General features: G+C 44.7%; 3 protein-coding genes across 4 annotated transcripts; all 3 read left to right on the top strand.

The window, feature by feature from the left end:
• On the top strand, positions 2,831–9,003 carry LOC110434066 (protein CROWDED NUCLEI 4-like). Of its 2 annotated transcripts, none has more exons than XM_021457733.1 (8): positions 2,831–3,185; positions 4,183–4,392; positions 4,924–5,177; positions 5,367–5,637; positions 5,779–5,862; positions 6,000–7,699; positions 7,793–7,982; positions 8,442–9,003. In XM_021457733.1, the coding sequence occupies exons 1-8, from the start codon at positions 3,042–3,044 to the stop codon at positions 8,580–8,582; spliced, it is 2,994 nt and encodes a 997-aa protein (XP_021313408.1). In that variant the 5' UTR covers positions 2,831–3,041; the 3' UTR covers positions 8,583–9,003. The 2 variants fall into 2 exon arrangements, with proteins under 2 accessions (XP_021313408.1, XP_021313407.1); XM_021457732.1 differs by having other exon boundaries at positions 7,790–7,982.
• LOC8079257 (probable xyloglucan glycosyltransferase 1) lies at positions 13,832–18,384 on the top strand. Its single transcript, XM_021457183.1, has 5 exons — positions 13,832–14,961; positions 15,760–16,068; positions 16,158–16,448; positions 16,542–16,655; positions 17,363–18,384. Exons 1-5 carry the CDS (start codon positions 14,230–14,232, stop codon positions 17,984–17,986), a joined length of 2,070 nt encoding a protein of 689 aa, XP_021312858.1. The 5' UTR covers positions 13,832–14,229; the 3' UTR covers positions 17,987–18,384.
• LOC8072117 lies at positions 18,848–20,752 on the top strand. The gene is made up of 4 exons (XM_002458511.2): positions 18,848–19,044; positions 19,968–20,040; positions 20,117–20,172; positions 20,262–20,752. Exons 1-4 carry the CDS (start codon positions 18,989–18,991, stop codon positions 20,380–20,382), a joined length of 306 nt encoding a protein of 101 aa, XP_002458556.1. The 5' UTR covers positions 18,848–18,988; the 3' UTR covers positions 20,383–20,752.

Here is a 21,281-nt window from a genome sequence, read left to right as displayed (position 1 = left end):
TGTTTAGTTCCTTTTCGAAATTTTTTCAGAACACTGTAGCACTTTCGTTTGTTTGTGGTAATTATTGTTCAATCATGAATTAACTAGGCTCAAAAGATTCGTCTCGTAAATTTCAACCAAACCGTGCAATTAGTTTTTATTTTTATTTATATTTAATACTACATGTATGCGTCTAAAGATTTGACGGGAATTTTGAAAAGTTTTTGGATTTTGGGTAGAAGTAAACAGGGTAAAAATGTTTGTGATACTCGTATGTAGTACGTGTACGGCTGTACGTATGCTGCCAGTGTGCGTTTGGTGTCGCAAGTGCACGACCGGTGGCCGCGTGAGAATAAAAAAGATGACGAGCCGCCACGGGACCTGGGGCCCAGTTGGAGCCGTCAAAGATGACGAACACGAACCCCACCTGCGTGGCCACCTCGGATGCGAGCGGCACAGCGCCACTCTCTCTCTCTCACTCACTATAAACCCAAAAGTCCAAACCAGTTTATCCAATCCGATCACTCGGATGTGGGCACCACAACAACCGCACCGGCCAATTTGCTATGCCCCTCCTTTTTCCGCCATCACAGCTCAAAACGGAGCGGGCGGCACGCCGAAACGGCGAAACCCCACCAGCACCAGGCGTCCAGGGCCACACCAGCCACCAGCTACAGCCAGCCTGCCGAGTCCTCCCTTCCATCCTGGCGCGGTTCCGCCGTCCGTGCCGCTTTCTCGTGGGCCCTTTGACTGCCTGGGCCCACGTGCGCAGCACCGACTCTTCGGCTGCTGGCTGCGGCGGAAGCGGAGCGGGCTGGAAGAAGCATTTTTTTTTTTCCGGTCCAAGGCGCGAAGCCGCCAAGCGGGCCAGCGGCAGCAGTACAAAGGCGAGCTTTTCCCGAAGCGGGGGCGTTGGAGAAAGGACTTTAGCCGCCACAGCCTGTATCTCGGAATTCACTGACGTGCGGGCCACGAACCATGGGTCCCCACTTGTCAGGACAACTCCCTGCTCGAAAAATCTCCTCCCTCGGATGCTTTCTATGGACCAAGCCTACATACAGCGTACACCGTGCAGGCTAGCACGGCTGCACCGCCCACCGGGGACGAAAAGGTACAACCGAGCTACTCGTATAGAAAGTCTTTTTTTTTTGTGTTCTCTTTGAAAACGAAACTCTCTGTAAAAGAACAATTCTAGTTTTGAACCAAGTCAGTTCTTTAAATTTGATTAAATTCATAAAAAATGCACAAATATATTTCAAAATAGTTTTTAATATAAAAAATATATTCATGATTAATTTAATAATATTTATTTAGTATCATAAATACTACTCATGCCATAGCCGCCATTGACACTGGCTTGGTATACACAGAGATTTGTTGAGCATCCCCTTCTTTTTCTTTAATAAACTTTAGTTCACCTTAGTAACGAACCATCGTTGCCTAGTACTATGTCCTAAGAACGATTGGTTGATAAGTCATGGCAGTGCTCTATAAGTCATGGCTTATCAGCTAAACGATTAGCAGTGTTTTACAAGTGTCTAATTAATAGTGGTATTCAAGTGTCATGTCGTCCTCTTAGAACGAGGCCACTCCTATCGCTACGGCTACGGCTACGACTACGACTACGAGTATTGTTTTTTATATACACCTAGACACAAAAAAGCAAAACGACTATAATCTAGAATGAATGTGTAGAAAACAACATAAAAATGTATGAGCTTCAAAACAGTTGGGACCGAAGAGACCAACACACAATCAAAGAGTAGAAAGAAAATTTACAATGGCCAAAGAGACAACACACTGCTCGCAAAAAAAAAGAGACAACACACACAACCAAAAAAACAAGATCAAACTAAGTACAACTACGGAAACAGCTTCATTACCAAGGGCTGGTTTAGTTTTCAATTTTTTGAAGATTTTTTGTTATATTGAATACTTTAACACATGCATGGAGTATTATATAAACAAAAATAAAAACTAAGTGTATAGTTTGTCTGTAATTTACGAGACAAATCTTTTGAACTTAATTAGTTTATAATTGGACAATAATTATCAAATACAAACAAAAATGCTACGGTAGGCAAAGCTAAATTTTTTCACGAACTCAAATCACCAAAAGTTTTCCTCTGGGTCATACTCTCTCGATCCTTTGAGTGAAGTTGACCAATCCGTTCTCTCTTCGTGTGAAGGAAGTAGGGTTTCATCTGAAGCTTCCAACAACACCTGCAAGTTCATGAGCTTGTTTTTAACTAGTTATTAGTTTGTTTTAAATGTTATTACATAAAATAGAACGAAAGTGGGAAATAAAAAAGGAACGGAATCGGATCACACAAAGACAACGGGTATCACACCGCAGTTCATCCCAGCTGGCGTCGGCCTAAACGGAAATTAAATCAGAGAATCCCCTAATAATCAATCCAGACCGATACAGCAACGTTCACCTACGCTACGACTACGTGGACCCTGTCCACGCCGCGGCTCACGGCGCATCCCATTTGGAGGTCCCCTCGTCCACGCATGAATTTTCTCCCTCCTTCCCCCCTCCTGCGGCTCCTGCCCACCGAACCCGAGTAAAAACCCCAGCCAGACGCAGGCCTTGTTTAGTTCAACTCAAAAAGCAAAAAGTTTTCAAGATTCTCCGTCACATCGAATCTTGCGGCACATGCATGGAGCATTAAATATAGACGAAATCAAAAACTAATTACATAGTTTAGCTGGAAATCGCGAGACGAATCTTTTGATCCAAGTTAGTCCATAATTAAATAATATTTGTCACAAACAAACGAAAATGCTACAGTACCGAAATTCGAAAAGAATTTTCGGAACTAAACAAGGCCGCACTCGCACGAGAGAGAGAAAGCGAGGAAGAAAAGAAAAGCAGGAGGGTCGTGACAGGACGGGGGAGAGAGAGAGGCCTCCACTCACCCACGGCCGGAAAGCCAAAGCACCGAGCTCACTCGCGGCCCGCTCGCCGCGAGGAACGCGTGACCTCGCCGCGCGGTTGCGGCTGCGGCTGGGCGGGCGGCGCAGCAGGATCTGCTAGGGTTCCCGCCGCCGGGGGCATGGCGAGCCCACGGTCGGCCGGCGGCGTCGCGGGCGACGAGGCGATCTGGAGGAAGCTCCGGGAGGCCGGATTCGACGAGGACGCCGTCAGGCGCCGGGACAAGGCGGCGCTAATCGGCTACATCTCGCGCCTCGAGTCAGAGGTAAAAGTCTCGTTGCGGTGGACGCGCGGTGTTTTTGGTTTGCTTGGCTTGGTGGTGGTGTGCGGTTCTTGGTTAGGTGGCTTAGTGCTTCTACTAGACCGGTTGTTTCGAAGGCAGCCGAGTAGGGTTGCCCGGCCAAGAATCTGGGAAAACAATGGCAAGATTCTGTCGTCGGGGGAAATGGAGGATTTAGGGGAGGGAAAATTGATTTTGGCGTTTCTTTCTCGTTGTCCTGCTTTTTCCCCATTATTAGGTACGACGATGAGTCGCCCAAGAGTGATAGAAGCCGTTTTTATCAATTATAGTTGTTGGTATTTCTGTACTCGAAACGATTCTTCTATGGCTTTTGCAGTTTGAGTTGCAGGGTTGTAGTTGCTCAAGTTATTCTGTTTTTCGTCGTGTTTCCCAGAGTTTCTTTTGGTATAGGCCGCGATGATTTGCGTTTTCAACTGCTGTAGCTACGGCAGCTAGCTCGCCATGTGAGTGTGAGCTGGTAGGGTGCAGTTGTTTTTTTCTAGCATATCGCAACTGCATTTTTACGAACTATTTTTGGAGTGATTTTCTTTTATTTCCAATGCTGCCGCAGAAGGTGGATCCATCAGTTCTTAATCCTATGCGGAGGCCTCATTTTTCTGTAGCTGAAGAAGCTATGCGCATTGCCGGATGATTTGTTTAAAATAATGACTTGCCACAGTTACTGTGTTTACATGAATCTATTTAATGTTTTCTGGTATCAGTTACTTAACCTTCTTTACATATTAACTGAGAAAATGACGTTGTCTTCCCATTGATAATGTGATGTGTTCCTTTCTGTTGCCGGCTGGTGAAAAAAATTGTCTTGTTATGCACTGTAGTGTTTAACTGGTTGCTTCTGCTTATCTTGTTAGGCAGCTTAAACTTTGCATGCTTGAATCTCTCGAAAGATAGAGTGATAGACAACTCATGTTTGCCATTAGTTGTTTGATTTTTTAATTCGGTGCAAATCTTTTTTCTGCAGATTTATGATTACCAGCACAATCTCGGACTTATTTTATTGGAGGGGAAGGAGATGACTTCCAAATATGAACAACTTAAAGCTTCTTCTGAAGCCACTGAGATCATGCTCAAGCGCGAACGAGCTTCTCATCTGTCTGCTTTAGCTGAAACAAGAAAGAGGGAAGAAAACCTCAAAAGAAATCTAGCCATTCAGAAGGAGTGCATATCAAATGTAAGATTCCATTTTAATTAATCATCGAGATGTCATAGACCTGAAAGATGATGTTCTCCCTTGGTTTGTCAAAATATACACTGAAAGCTAATGTCATAAACCTGAAATATGATGTTATCCTTTGTTTTGCCAAATTATACACCGAATGCTAAGCTTGTTATATTTTTTTAATAATCAGATGTCTCTGAAGAGAAAGCTTGTTGTGGTTTAGGTGCATTGATAAATAGTGACATTGCTCTAAGTAGTGAGGCAGTGAAGTCTGAGAGATCTAAAACAAGAAAGTCTGATAGTAAAGTCCCTTGTTCCACTAGTATCTTAATTTTGTGTGCAACTAAAACTTCCTTCTGTTTCTTGCTGGACATGAGTATAGGCTCATGTTGAAAAGTCATGTAGGCAATATTTGTTGTAAGAAATTTTGTAGGATTCTAGCAAAAGGTTACTCCTGATTTGTCTTGGTGTTTGATTTCTCTCAATTAGAATTGCATGGCTCTCAAATTAAACTCTGGTACTGACATTGTGTTTTCAATGTAGCTTGAAAAGGCACTTCATGATATGCGTGGGGAAACAGCTGAAGTAAAAGTTTCATATGAAGCAAAACTTGCTGAAGCCCTTCAAATGATAGAGAGGGCACAGAAAAAGTTTGATGAAGCAGAAGAGAAACTTCTCACTGCAAAATCTTTAGAAGCAGAGTGCATTCGAACTCGCAGTGCCTCTCTGAGAAGTCTGCAAGACATTGAAGATCGTGAAGATCAGCTAAGAAGATACCGAACTTCTTTAGAACTTGAGTATGTACTCAACTTTCTTGTGGAATTATGTTGGATTTCCTAGTTTATTTGAGTTCATTACCGATTGCGCATTTCTTACCAATTTAGTCATTTGTGAATTGTGTCGCCTGATCTTTTGTTCAGAATGATGATTTTATCTGTGGAAATATCTTCCGTATGATTTATATCTAAATCAACATGTTATTACAGGAATGCATCGAAAGAGAAAGAGATTAACCTCCTGAGGAAATCGTTGGATGATACCAAAAAAGTTTTGCATGAAAAGGAACAATCTTTACTGAAAGAACAACTACTTCTTAATCAGAGGGATGACAACATCCTTGAGAGACTTGGATACATAACTCGCTCTGAGAAAAGGTTGGAGGAGGAAAAGTTAAATCTCGAAGATGAAAGAAAGGTTCTTTTGGAAGAGAAAAATAAGCTGGATCTGAACATGCAGGCAATTATTTCTAGGGAGGAAGTATGTGTTGTTGTTCACTTTATTCTTTTGTTAGCTTGCAGAATTTTGTTGTGAAGCTTATGACAGAAGTTTGTTTCACTCTTTTATTCTGAGCTGTACTTTGTTACTGAGATTATGATTTTGACATATGCTGTATTGTAGGCTATAATTCAGAAGGAATCCATACTTGACAAACGTGAAAGTGAACTATTGGTTCTCCAAGAGACCATTGCAAGCAAAGAAAGGGTATGGTTTTCTAGTTGTAGTATCATATGATGTGTGCACAGTTTATCTTGAGTTCATGCTTTTGAATCTGTATAATGTGTTGTGTGCACAATTTATCTTGAGTTCACACTTCTGAATCGTTATGATATTTGCTGTAGGCTGAAATAGAAAGGCTGCGTCAAGAGCAAGAAGTTGCCTTGGTGAGAAGAAGGCAGGAATTTGACACTGAGATGGAAATTAAGCTTTCTTCTTTTGAGGAAGAGATTGATGCGAGGAAAGCTTTGCTGGATCAGAGGGAAACTGCCATCAATGAGCAGGAGGATGCAGTGGCACAACGGAAACAAAACCTCAACCTTAGGCTTGCTGAGTTAGCGAACAAGGAAGAATCTTTGGTGAAGAAATCAGATGAGTTACGGGAGGAAGAGAAAAGGCTCGCCTCTGAGAGAGAGACACTGCACATGGAACTGGAAAAAGAAAAGGAGGAAATTCAGAACATGAAATTGGATTTAGAGAAGGAAAAATCTTTCTTTGAGGAGGAGAAGCGTGAAGCGATTCAAGCTCAGGAGAATCTAGCAATAACCCAAAATGAACGGGAAGATTTACAAAGTTTGCAGGTGAAACTTAAAGATGAAATTGACAGTCTGAGAGCCCAAAAAGTTGACCTAATGGTTGATGCAGAAAGGCTATTAGCAGAAAAAGAAAGGTTTGAGATTGAATGGGAGTTGATCGATGAGAAGAAGGAGGAACTACAAAAGGAGGCAGCCAGGATTGCTGAAGAACGAAGAGTAATGGATGAGCATCTCAAGGACGAACTTGATATTATCAAACAAGAGAAGGAAGATCTCCGTGTTCAGTTCAAAAGCAGTGCAGAGTCCCTTGCTCGTGAACATGATGAATTCATGAATAAGATGCAGCAAGAGCGTGCTAGTTGGCTAAGCAGGATACAACAAGAAAGAGAAGATCTGAAGAAAGACATTGATATCCAGAGAATAGAGTTACTGAATTCTGCAAAGGCAAGGCAGATGGAAATAGATTCATATTTAAGGGAAAAAGAAGAGGAGTTTGAGCAGAAAAAATCTAAGGAACTCGAGTACATCAATTCTGAAAAGGAAGCTATCAACTCAAAACTAGAACATGCCAGGCTTGAATTGCAAAAACTTGAGGAAGAGAGGAAAGGGGCTATGCTGGAGCGAGAGAGGAGAGAGCAAGAGCTGTCTGAAATAAAGAACACTATAAACGCGCTTAATGAGCAACGCGAGAAGTTGCAGGAGCAAAGAAAACTGCTTCATTCAGACCGAGAATCAATTACACTGCAAATCCAGCAGCTTAATGAGTTAGAAGAGCTGAAGATTGAATCTGAGAACAAGCAACTGTCTTTGAGACAGTGTGGGAAATCAAAGAATGGTGGTGTGGAAAACCTGAAAGAGAATGGTGTTCACCTGTCTCCTGATGAGGATCAAAATGCTAGTCCAAAACAAACTAGTGTAAAGAAATTGGAAGTGTCCCCTTCAGTCTCCACACCAATTTCTTGGGTCAGAAAATGTGCTCAGGTGTTCATTTTCAAACGCTCTCCAGAGAAGAGTGCTGATCCCCACAATGATAGATTGGTACCTGCAAAGTTGGCCAATGCCATTGACTCTAGCTTAGCTGCTGCCTATTCAGATGGATTATTTGCTCATCAGCTGGAAAATGGTGCTGGGAAAGTACCACAAACTGTTGATGGCCTGAAAGTTGGGAAAAAGAGGCTTAATAATGCACTCTCTCATGGTGACTCTGAAATTTCACAGCCAAAACGAAAGCAGCAAAGGAGCACTACTCAGACTTTGAGAGTGATTGGAGGAGAAATTGATTCCAACTGGTATGCTTCCTTTTTTTTATTACTGAACTGTTTCAATTTGTGATAAAAATTTAGTTTTTTCTTACTATGTATCGTCGTGTCTAATGCCAGCAGTTTATCAATTCTAGAAGAAAAATGTTCAAAGAATGAACATGACACAGTCCCAGTTGGTTTGTGTGGGAAGGGACCACATAATACCCAAGCAGGAGAACTGCCTTCATCTGATGATGTACCCTTAGTAAATGGGAAATCAGATGCTTCAGAGGTACCTGAAGACGACGAGCATTCAGAGGATATTTCAGTGGTAGCTACTCAATGCTCATTATATGTTTCTGTTTAATGTTTTCCACCTTGTTTTGTGAACAAGTAATGTTTAGTGCGATAACAGCATTGTGGCATCCCCCCTTACTTAGTATTTGTATCTGTACATACGAGAACAGGTTTGTTTTACTAGGAGGAGTTCGTCTAAGTTTCTGTGAACAGATTAATTGGAATGTTGTTATTAGTTTCGTAGATATTGCTTGAACTAATGGCATCCCATGTTTGGATTTTTACATTGTGATTATATAATTTTGGAGGCACTGGTAAAAACCCATTGTGTTTAGTGTTAAACTATGCAATATGGAGTTGCTAATTTGCTTAGTGGAATTTATGCGAAATGAAGGTGTCTGAGCTACCATTATGTTATTGAGCATATTTTTTTTAAGTTATGCATGATTAGTCATACATATCTCTAATTGTTGTGCTATTTTTACCTTGACAGTCTGCAGCTGACCCCTCCAACAGACATGGTGTTGTGGACTCCGTGGACAAGCATGAACCAGATGAGGACTCTGATGATGAAGGCGAGGAGGAGGAGAAGACGTCATCAGCAAAGAAGATTTGGCGTTTTCTCATCACATGATTATATTCGTCGTATAATAAATAACACGGCTAACTGTAGGCTGACAGTTACCTTTCCTATGATGATACTCCGTATGTCGTATTGTGAGCAGCTGCCCCTTTGGCATTCAAAGCTCTACTAGTTCCATTGGCTTTGTTTGTGCTCTACCTTCTGGTTTGTAGAGGAAGAAGGTACTGGTTTGGTTGTGTGCTTTAGGTGTTGTGAGCAGCGCGGTGGTTTTGGAAGGCGCTGTGGACTGGGGTTCCCCATATGTTTCTTTTTCTGTTTTCTTGCCCTCAGCAAAACTTGTAAAGTGGTTGACAGTTTCCAGGTTGGTGTAAAAATGATGGGTCGTCGCAAACATGCATGGTTGGTACCATTGTGCAGAAGTGTTAGTCCTTGCGTTTCTGTTGCTTGTTTGAAATGTTCCAGTGACTGCTTCTATCGATTTGAATCCATATATGTTAAAGTTGAGATGAAAAATTTTAAAAATTAACACACATGGATTTGATGTGGATACGGGCGTAGTCAAACAAATCTTTATTGGTTTTTTGTGCAAAGTTGTGCAAAATTTTTGCAGTGTCTAAGATAGATTTGATGCTCGGGGCTCAATGCTCGTGTGCCCTCTGCTTGCATAACGAACCGGATGTTTGGATTTTAAGTTACCAAATAAATTTGCAGTATATTGAAACCTCTTAATTGGTGTGATGAGGTTTACTTGTCCTATTTATCCTTTCCCCTCTTGGACATTTCTCCATGATTTCTTTATATATTTTAATTCTTTTTCTTTTTGGTAAATAAAAATGAATAATATCTGAGTGCAGATCTTGCAAAATGTATATATACGGTATATATTACCTCAACACTGTTGACACGGCGAGATTTAAAACACGCCGTTTTATGTGGGTCGCAGATGGAACCTCCCACCAATTCAGACGGCGACGGGACTTGCTTGATTCAAAACGTGAGTTTGTTGCCGCTTGTGATTTTGCCTTCACCACTTTTGTGGTTGTGGTGCCGACTCAGCTTGAGTAGATCCGATCCATGCCTCTCGAGTCTCGACCATTTTGCTGAGACCTGATCGGAGACAGATTAATCGACGCAAATCATTAGCACGCCCCTCCAGACGTAATCGCTGCTGCTCCGTGCGTGTGCTGTGTGCATCATCACGGTACGGCGGGGCAGCAGCAGTGGTACTCATCATGCATGTCGCTGGCCCTGCCAAGTGCCAAGCAAGGTACGTACTTGCTACGACAGATGGTGAGCGTGATCGAGCACACCCGAATCTGCCTGATCATTGCACGCCTGGGTCTGGGTGCTCCGCTGGCGACCCATGCGCGATTGCCCGCTCGCTGCCCTACGACGTCTGCTGTTGTGTGTTTCGCTGATGCCATGCGTGTGCGGTGTGCTCCCAGTTTATGCCGCTCTCCTCGATTTGTGGCTGTGCACTGCCAGAGCTTTCGCGTACCAGGTACTTCCTCCCTAGTGTCGTTTTAGAATTCGACATATCTTGTTTGATTATTTGTCTTATTCAAAATTTTTATATAAATATTATATATTTTGTTAAGACCTATTTTATTATTATAGATATTTTACTAATGATTTATTTATTTTATATTTTATATAAAATTTTTGAATAAGACGAACGGTCAAACATGATTTCTAAAAGTAAAAAACGCTACTCTTTTTCGGACAGAGAGAGTAAGCTTTGAATGTCTGATTTGTCGGGGTTTCATTTCATAGAAAGAAGATAGAAACAAAGATGATGATGAAAAAAAAAAGAAGAGTCGGGCACCCTGGCCCGATGAAGCTTTTGGCGCCTTTGCCTCGTCCATATGACCGATTCAGACGTGGCGTGTGGGTGTATGATCATGGTACCATCGGTATAATGCACTGTCATTATTTGCATCATTGGGGATGAGGCTCTAAAAGGAGCATGTTTAGCTAGCTAAAAGTTTCCCTAGCTAAACTTTAGTTAGGGTGTTTAGATCTTCCAGCTAATAAACTTAGTTAAATTTTAGTTAAATTGAAATAGTTAAACTTAGCTAAATTTTAGTTGGTCTTTTAGTTGACCCGTTTAAATCCCTAGCAATTGAATTTAGCCAAACATGCCCCTACCCGAGACCGGACATGGTGTAATATCTGTTCGCTTGAGCTTATCAGTCGAATATGTCAGCTATTCAGTAGTATTTTTTCTCTCACAATAAATCAGCCAACGATATGTACTTTCTGCTATGGTTTATAAGCCAAACGAATAAGACAAGTTGATAATTTTTGCGGATGGATGGCTCGCTAGAAACTTTTTGACATGGCTGGAATGGAACAAACCTGAACAATGGGTTTCACCTGTTGGCGCCAGCGGCTTCATCACGCAAATCTCTCTCAGGTCTGCGACGCATGGCATTGGCAGGCAGAGGCAGGCATGTCCTCCTATATCCCATTCCACTTGAGGCAGAGTTGAGTCGGGGGCGTTGGTGCACACTGTGCACTCACACATGGCCAGTACGTGCCCACACGGTATATTCCTCCCGTCCGTCCGGGGACCTCCACCTCTACAACTGCCTCTGCCTGCACGGCTAGCTGCACCTGACAGACAATATGTCCATGCACTGCACGCAACATGGCAGCAAAAAAACTGCAGTTCCATGGATCTACATCTACCAAGGCGCAAGCGCAACCAATGGAGAAGTAGCTAGTAATCATCCAAGTGCCGGTGTTGGGTTCAGGATCCGTGGAGCCGGGCAAGGCATGGGTGGTGGTGGTACTGGTGCCGCTGTTGGATTTGTCGTTGCCTGCGCTCTGCCTCTGCGCACAGACGCACAGTGGAGTGGAGCATCTGCATTCTGCAAGATCCAATCTTGCATTGCATTGGTGGCTAGCGTGTTTTTAGCTCCCTCATCTGCTGCCAATTCCGTTCATAGAGAGCGAGCAATGGCGTGCTACTAGTAACTCTCATCCTCCTCCTACTCTACAAAAGATTTCTCCTACTCATCGATGAAAAGTAGTAGCACTAGTACATGAGTACTAGAGACAGAGCACGCGTCCGCACTTGGGAATTGGGGATGGCGATTGTCACAGATTCATGAAGAAAGGGTAGTAATGATTGCCCCCATTTCATGGATGACCGTCTTTTGCATGGAAAACAAAATCGACGCGGGAAGAGACCGGCTCCGGTCGCTCTACGTCGACATGTACTTCCTTCATATAGGATTTACATGTTGTTTTAGACGAGGTTTAGATCAAACATTGAGAATATAAATCATCAATAATTTTTATATTGTTAAGTTTGCAAACGTAAAAATTATATAAATATATTTATCTTGAAAAATACTTTCATAAAAATATTACATATATCATTTTGTTCTAAATATTTTTATAAAAATAAGATATCAAAATTGTGCTTTGGAGACCGTGTCAATGTCCTAAACAACATCTAAATTCTATACGGTAAGAGTACACATGTATAGTGTTGTACAACGTGGAGGAGGGCCTCAAACATTCAGGAACGGCGCCACATGGATCCAGCAACAAGCGATGCGCTGCAACTGCAATCAGAGATCCTTGGAAGCTTGATCGTAAAAGATTGAATATAGATCACGCATGGAACACGTCTGTGTCCAGCCAAGTGGTCGTCGATCAATCGAGATCTAGCAATACTATTTGGCTCATTGTCCTGGACGGGATTCCATGTTTGATCCTTGTTTCCCTGATTGGATCTCGTGATATTTTGCTATTCCTGTTTCTCCATTTCTTTCCTTTCTGTTTAAAATTTTTAGAAAAAAACAAAGTTGTTTCATGAAAAGTTAGTTTTGGGCTTCTTCTGTTGTAGTGCTGTCTAGACATCTCTGGTTTGTCCTACTGTCAAAAGTTAGCGCCTCTTTTCTTCCACTTATTTTAACTTGACACGTTTATCTTCCTCTAACTACACTCCTAGCTGGAGATATGGGCCTCAGATATGTCCATGGCCTCGACACCGAACTGCCCCAACAGTTCAGAAAAGGACTGACGCGGGCAGACTCGCCTTCATCATACTAGCCTACCTGTTGTCAGCTTCGCAGTCATTTAGACCAGTCAGCATCGGTTTTGTACAGCACAACAGCAGTTTTGGTTGGGCCATGGCCATGGGTGTGCTCCTGACCTGCGGCCCGGCCCTGCACAGGGACAGGGTGTCAAAGAGACATTCGCACAAGGCCAACACCACCATTGCTACCCCCCGGCTTTTTAACTTTGATCCCTTTTTCATTTATGCTGCGGTAAAGGGTGTACTTGGCTTGTGGTTATTGTTCATGTCCAGTACTAGTACATAGCAAGTACTAGTACATAGCAGTAAACTAGATCGCTCCCGTGATTCGCCAAGAACGCACGAATGGCGCCTTTGGTGTTGAATTGTTCATGTCGGACTGTCGGAGTAGTATGCTTTTGATCTCATCTCGAATATCTGATCTGCAGAATTCCAATTCCACCACGTGAAGTGGAGGCGATACGCCTGCTTGCTCGGAGAAAGGCCGGAGCCCCGCGGTTCCGGAGAGGGAGCAGAGCACCGAGCGCCGCAGGCACAGCACGGCCGCCGGGCCTGCCGGAGCCGGCAACGCAGGGCAGGGCAGGGCAGGGCAGGGCAGGGCATGGCGTGACCGACAGAGCGGCGGCCGCGCGGAAAGGGGCCCCGCGCCTTCCTGGACGGGTAAACGGCGGTTGGTGACAGAGCGGCGGCCGCAGTCACCAGTTACAGTTACCGGCTGGGGCAGGGTCTTGGTGGCCACCGACAGCCCGCGTCCCGGCTCCACGTAACGAATCATTCGCCCGCACCTCACGTGCCCCGGCGCTTCCGCTGCCTGCTGTGCTGCCGGTGCGGTTGGTTGCGCTCGCGCTAGCTGCGTCTGCCGTCTGCGTCGCACGCTCGCCCGCCTCACCTGTTGTCGTCGTCGCTGCCACTGCCAGTGCCCGCGGCCCCGCGACGACTGACACTTGCCGGATCCCGAAACCACCGTCTTCCCACGGTTAATCACTCCTTGCATGGCGGATTAGTTAATTGATTGATAGAGTTGATTAGCCCTGCCGAGTGGCGTAAAGGCCGCCTCTCCTCTCTCTCTCTCTCTCTCTCTCCCTCTCCTACCGTGCTCGTGCTCGTGCTCTGCTCCAGCTGGAAGCAGAAGCGAGAGGGAACCAAAAAAAATGGAAAGAAAGAGAGGAGATTTCTACTACGCAGTAGGAGTAATTGATTATTATTAGGAGGTGGTGGTGGTGGTCGCGGTAATCATAGGGGCTCATAAAGGTTGGACTTGTCCGAGCCCAGGCGGATTGGATCCTCCCCGCCGCGACGTGGTGAGCTCCTTCTGCTGCTACCTGCTCTCCCTACTCCCTCTTTTCGTGCGTGCGTGCGCGCGCGCGCGCGCGCTCCCGCTTTCGTGGGGTCCTGTCCTGTGCGGCCGGCCTCCTCCTACCTCACCAGCATTTCCCTCCCTTGTCCCAGCTCGTATTAATCCTTGGCCCCCTCCTCTCTCTTGTCTTGTGAGTGTGTCTCCGTCGCTCACCTCGGCCACAGGTGGTGGTCTCGTTGATGAGGTGAGGCCGTGAGGGGCTGTGCTCAGTGGGAGGGGGGGGGGGGAGCCAAAGCCCAAAGCCAAGAAGCGGCGGCGTCTAGTGGCTTGGGTTCTACCGCGAGGTGCCAATGGCGCAGTGGTGGGGACGGGAGGCGCGGGGCGGCGGCGGCGGCGGCGGGACGTCGGTGGTGGTTAAGATGGAGAGCCCGGACTGGGCCGTCCCGGGGTCGGCGGCGGCGGGGGGCAAGGCCGGCCGCGGCAAGAACGCTCGCCAGATCACGTGGGTGCTGCTGCTCAAGGCGCACCGCGCCGCGGGGAAGCTCACGGGCGCCGCCTCCGCCGCGCTGTCTGTCGCCGCCGCCGCGCGGAGGCGGGTGGCGGCGGGGCGGACCGACGACGACGTCGACGCCGACGAGGCCGGCGCCGCCGCGACGCCCGGGGAGAGCCCCGCCCTGCGCGCCAGGCTCTACGGCTTCCTCCGCGTCTTCCTCCTCCTGTCCATGCTCCTCCTCGCCGTCGACGTCGCCGCGCACCTCCAGGGCTGGCACCTCGCCGTCGACGTCCCCGACCTGCTCGCCGTCGAGGGCCTCTTCGCCGCTGGGTACGCGTCCTGGGTGCGCGTCCGCCTCGAGTACCTCGCGCCGGCGCTGCAGTTCATGGCGAACGCGTGCGTCGTGCTCTTCTTGATCCAGAGCGCCGACCGCCTTATCCTCTGCCTGGGTTGCCTCTGGATCAAGCTCAAGGGCATCAAGCCTGTTCCCAAGGCTGCTGGCAAAGGGTCGGACGACGACGTCGAGGCCGACACAACCGGGGAGTTCCCCATGGTGCTCGTGCAGATTCCAATGTGCAACGAGAAGGAGGTGAGCTGGAAACAAAAGCAGACAGAGTTTTCGATTCTCTGCCCGATTCCTTTGTTGGGATGTGTTCAAGGTCGCATTTGGGGATTGGGCCTTGAGTGCCATAGCCGCATTGGTGGTTTGCAGAGACCGAAAGATTCGGTTTTCAAGCTGAAACTGGGAGGACTCGACAGATGGTCGATAGGATAGTTTTAGATTGGGGAAACCTAGGCTGTAGTGCCACTAGCGGAAAAACAAGGGGGCTCGCTCTAGTTCTAGGTATCATTTGGGGATTGGTGTGATGCATACAAATGGTATGGGACGGTTTCAGTTTCTGGCAACAACTCCCGAAAGCACCAGTACATGGTTACTACTTACTACTACATTCTGGTGCTGTTTTTTCTGAAGTGTTGGGGGTTTAAAAATTCGATTCTGAAATTGGAATTTGTGGTCATTAGTCAAAGTAAAGCCGGTTACAGGATTCTAGAACACACCCGCGTCTTGTTTTGCACCTTGGGCTCCCAAACACATTTAGGAAGTTGGAGGAACAGAAAATTCTCTCGATTTCTGGATATTTTTTTTTTAATCTTTTGCAAAAGAGGACTATCATACATTGAACTTAATCGTAGGTTTGGAGAAGGAAACCACTGAAACAAACGGTTATTATTTTAGCATCTTTTTACGTTTTACTAAATTACTACTTCAGGAAAGGCTAAGATTAGAATTTTTTAAACAATCTTGAAAGCTGGGAATTGTCGATTAATTGTGCAGTTATTTTGAACTTAACAAAATATCCCATTCCTTTGACTTATATGTTTGCAGGTGTACCAGCAATCTATTGGTGCTGTTTGCGGTCTGGACTGGCCAAGGCCCAACTTCTTGGTGCAGGTGCTAGATGATTCTGATGATGCTGCCACTTCAGCACTTATTAAAGAGGAGGTGGAGAAGTGGCAACGCGAAGGCGTTCGCATATTGTACCGACACCGAGTAATTCGTGATGGATACAAGGCTGGAAATCTCAAGTCAGCCATGAACTGCAGCTATGTAAAAGATTATGAGTTTGTTGTTATCTTTGACGCTGATTTTCAACCCCAGCCAGACTTCCTGAAGCGAACTGTGCCCCATTTCAAGGTTTGGTGGACATCTTTTGCTTGCATTTTCTTTTAAGGATGAGTCCATGTGAATTCAATTGTCTGATTTATTGTGTGAGGGGTTTCCAGGGCAATGAGGATGTTGGGCTAGTTCAGGCAAGGTGGTCTTTTGTGAACAAGGATGAGAACTTGTTAACTAGACTGCAAAACATAAACCTTTGCTTCCACTTTGAGGTGGAGCAGCAGGTTAATGGGATCTTCCTCAATTTCTTTGGATTCAACGGAACGGCAGGAGTGTGGAGAATAAAGGCACTTGAGGATTCAGGTGGATGGATGGAGAGGACAACAGTGGAGGACATGGATATTGCTGTCCGAGCACACCTCAAGGGCTGGAAGTTTATGTTCCTTAATGATGTTGAGGTATTTTATATAATATTTTACTTTATGATTATATAATATTGTGTTGAGACTTGTGATTACAAATGAAGCTGTGTTGCATGATTGTCCTTTCAGTGCCAGTGTGAATTGCCAGAGTCGTATGAGGCATATCGGAAACAGCAACACCGATGGCACTCTGGTCCCATGCAATTGTTTAGACTCTGCTTTGTGGATATTATTAAATCAAAGGTGTGGACCTTTCCTTGCATGCATAATTTCAAATTTTGTTTTTTTGCTAAATAGGTTGCGATCTCTTTTCGTGCATGGGATCATTCATCCTTTTCTTCCTGTCGATAATGTTTTAGCTGCCCATTCAATGTGATAAATTAGCATGATGGACTGAAATAGATTTCAAGAGAGTGAATGTCACTTATGTAGTTATGTGCCATTATTCATATGGAGAGTACATTATTTCATATGCCAGTGACTGCCAGTTATGTTTGTTGCTATTTTTTTCTTCAAGAAATGTAATTCCAATTTGACACATTCTAGTTTATGGCATCTCTATCTCTCTCCTTTTGAGCCTCGTTATTTTTGTATTGTCTGCTCATATTTTTAATGGCATAGTGATCATTGGTTAAATGTTTCCTATAGGCTATAGCTAAGTCTTGGGCAAATAAAATTGCAAACTAACTGGGCACATGGGCAGCACACTTCTATCAAAGAAAATTATATCAAAATACAAAGCTAACCAGTGTCATTTCAAGCACTTACCGATGTCTATGTTTTGTTTGTTCTGTGGGACTTAATTCTTATATCCTTTGTGCCGTTCATAGGGAAACAGATATGGTTGCTCTCTATATTATATGCTCAACAATAGGTTAACATGTTTTCTTTTCCCAAAATTTTGACCCTTCTTTTGTGCTGGGGCTAACCTTTCTTTCTTTTTGCTGCAGATTGGATTTTGGAAGAAGTTCAACCTCATATTTCTTTTCTTTCTCCTTCGCAAGCTTATTTTGCCCTTCTATTCCTTCACTCTTTTCTGCATCATCCTTCCCATGACAATGTTTATTCCTGAAGCTGAGCTCCCTGCCTGGGTTGTGTGCTACATTCCGGCAACCATGTCCTTGCTGAACATCCTCCCAGCCCCCAAATCCTTCCCATTTATTGTCCCCTATCTCCTATTTGAGAATACCATGTCAGTAACCAAATTCAACGCCATGGTTTCTGGCTTATTCCAGCTCGGGAGTGCCTACGAGTGGGTCGTCACCAAGAAATCAGGCCGTTCTTCTGAGGGTGATCTCATTGCCCTCGTCGAGAAGCAGTCTAAACAGCAAAGGGTAGGGTCTGCACCCAACCTTGATTCCCTTACAAAGGAGTCTTCCAATCTCAAAAAGGATTCCAAAAAGAAGAAACACAATAGGATATACAGGAAGGAGCTGGCACTCTCCTTCCTTCTCTTGACAGCAGCTGCTCGGAGCCTGCTATCGGTGCAAGGAATACATTTCTACTTCCTTCTGTTCCAAGGGGTATCATTCTTGGTTGTTGGACTCGATTTAATCGGTGAGCAAGTTGAGTGACGGGAATACAAGGGAGAGTAATGGGGGTATTTATTTTGCTGCGAGTGTGGGCAACGCGACCAAAGAGCACTTCAGGTAAAGGCAAGCACGGTACATGATTCAACGCATACACGACTACACGAGAAGATTTTGATTCCGGATTAAGAGGGGTTATAGTTGGTCAGGGATACTTGAAACGGTGAAATGTGGATTGTAGATATATGGCTTGGGACTGTGGACTGTAAAAGGCTTGGGTGTCTAATTCTTTTGTAAGAAAATCTTCAGTGATTAGATGGGTTATTTTGCTTACTTGACGGTTTACCTTCAAAGGGGGATACTGTTGGGGTCCATGTAATTTGGGCAATTGCTACGAACGCATACTGAATTACTGAGACTGTGATACTTGTTCGTTTCTTGAACTCTCACTTGTGGATAGAGGATTGCAACCCAGAAAAGGGAAGATGTTCTACATGAGTGCGTCAGTAGTAAACTTAGAACGCCTACGGTTTGTGAATGCTAGAGCCTAGAAGGGCAAGTACGGTTGATGGGAGGAATATCAACCTCTGTCTCTCTCGTGTCGCAACATACAGTCTATAGCTTGTTTCATTCAGTATTGTTTTGCCCTCACAACAAATCAGCAACCAGCTACGACTTATTAGCCAAGCGAACGTGGGAGTAGGACTAAGCAGCATGATTTTACTGTACGGTGGCGATACTGATTTGCTAATGTGTTTTCCTGTTCTAAAGCCCGTGCACAGCCCTGTCGACAAAGCGGCCTTCATAGGCCCGGATCACTTGTGGGCCAACGAAAGCTACCTTCCAGCCCACTCGTCCCGCAGTTCGGCGGATCCCCCGGCCCTTCCTAGTTCCTAGCCTCCTCCCCCTCCATCACATCACGGTCACGGCGCCTCCAACTCCAAGCGCCGCCTCCGCCTCGAAAACTCTTCTTCCCCGCGCGCGCTGCAGCAGGCGGCCCGACCGGCGTGTGGACCTCTCGCCCGCCCCCGCCTGCCGGTTTCCGCGATGGCTGCCGCTTCCTTTCCACCAGCATCTTCCTCCGGCGGCTGGGACTTCACTTGGTGAGTCCTCCCTCCCTGCCCGTCTACCTCCTTTTGTCTTTGGCCGGCCGTGTGCCGGTGCAGTCAGATACCGTTTAGGCACGTAGCTTCCTTGCTCAGCCAATTTGCCATTACGATTCCTTTGTGCAGTGCGACTGCTGTTGATTATGTGCCCTGTGCTAGCCTGCAGCGCCATGCTTGTTTCGTGCTCGACTAATTCCCTCAAAAGAAACTGACGGTTATTATTAGGCAGAAAATGCCTATGTGTGAATGAATGCCTAGACCATCCTCTTCGTTCAGATCATCTTTGATGTAAAATCATTGTAAATTCTTTGTATTTTCTCCATGTATACATAGGAAACCGTGTGTATTTTCATGAATGCTTTTTGGGGGGAAGGGAAACTGACTAAAATTGTGGGAATTTGGTAGCCTGTAGCTGTAGTTTGGCAAGTCCATCCTTGTTATGATATCCAGGGACTGAGGCCTTGTTTAGTTCTGCTCGTGAAATTTCTTTGGCTACTGTAGCATTTCATTTGTATTCGGTAATTATTGTCCAATTATATACTAACTAGGCTCAAAAGATTTGTCTTGTAAATTACATACAAACTGTGTAATTAGTTATTATTTTTATCTATATTTAATGCTCGATATATGTGCCGCAAGATTCGACGTGACGAGGAATCTTGAAAAGTTTTTAGATTTTGGGTTGAACTAAACAAGGCCTGAGGCAACTTGATATCAGTATCAATTGCTTGTTTGGTTTATCGATTGACGTCGACACCATGCTCTGATGATAATTTGAGGTGATATTTTACTGACATGTCAAAAAAATCATGCAATGACTTGATACATGTTGCCCCCACTGCCCTACAGCGTATTTTGTTTCTCCTGCATATGATTTCTGGGTAGAACGCATAGTGCAACACTGACATATTGCTTGGCAGTAACCTTGAAGTTGATTATGGGTCTGAAGAAAATGCATCCATCGTCTACAAAACGTTAGCGGTTGACAAGGAGGTAAAGTAGCTGTGTTCTACGTACTAGTACTTCATGAACTCATCCAGTTTTCTCACTTTGCAACTTTGTATTGCAGTTGCAGCCTGACAAGGTGAAGAGGGAAATGACTCTATCAGGCAGCAAGCTGGCCGTGTTAGTATATCCGCTCTGTCATCCCTAACTGTTGTCTATGCATTGCTGTGTCAAGCCATAACTGAAGTCCTCGTATTTTTGAAATTCAGGCACTTTGCAGCCGTGGAGGCCCGGTTCCTGCGAGCATCGTTCAGTGCATTTGTGGATCTTATGGGACTCGTCACGAAGCTTGTCGAGGAATATGGTGTGGCCATGGAAGAGCATTCTTGAATCTTGATGAACAATCTCATACCGACTTGTTCGCTTGAGCTTATCTGTCAAATGTGTCAGCCGTTCAGCAGCGTTTTTCTCTCACAACAAATCAGCGAGGAGTACTTTCAGCCATGGCTTATTAGCATTGCGGAGTTGATTTTAGTCCGCCTGTGAGGACTTTGGACAGTCTGTACCAGTGGAATTGCTCTTGATTTTGTCAAGTGAATGTATCATTGTATTTGACCTTGATTGGTCCAATCCTATTTAGAGCAGTGAATCATTTTCGGCATACTATTGTGAAATGAACTTTCATGCAACGTTAAGGCAAAATGTACAAATAAGAACAGGTTGTAATCTGTTGTGAAAAATCATACGAACACTTCTAAGACCCGTCTTTGTGTGAGTTTCATTTGCATTAAATAGATTGTTACGTAGATAGTTTTATGACATGGCAGCGTATTTAAGAATATAGAGAGAGAAGAAATGAGTTGACACGATTACCAATTCTTTATGAGGCTATAAATTAAATGCCTATAAAACTATATAATGAAACTGTCCATTGAGAATTGGTGTTTCATCTAAGTGTTTCATTTGCATTAAATATGTTGTCACATAATCATTTTTTATAACATGACTGGGGAAGAGAAAAGAAATATGTTTCGTCTAAATTCTCTTGACACGATTACTATCTATGAGTCATGAAATTAAATGCTTATGAAACTATAGAATGAAATTTTATACTAAAAGGATGTCTTTCGTTCAAATTTCATTGTTTTAGAAACAGCGTCATGAAATTATCCTTGCTTCATCATCACAATGCGTACGAGCATGATATGTGCTCGATACGTAATCAGAAATAGTCTCGGCCGACGTGATGTGCGTACATGTGAGCTACTTGGCACTATACTGCTTCAGCA

Source organism: Sorghum bicolor, chromosome 3 (assembly GCF_000003195.3).
Source record: "Sorghum bicolor cultivar BTx623 chromosome 3, Sorghum_bicolor_NCBIv3, whole genome shotgun sequence".
Classification (NCBI taxonomy): Eukaryota; Viridiplantae; Streptophyta; class Magnoliopsida; order Poales; family Poaceae; genus Sorghum; species Sorghum bicolor.
Note: the sequence above shows the minus strand (reverse complement) of the source record. Positions and strands in the feature narration are given on the sequence as shown.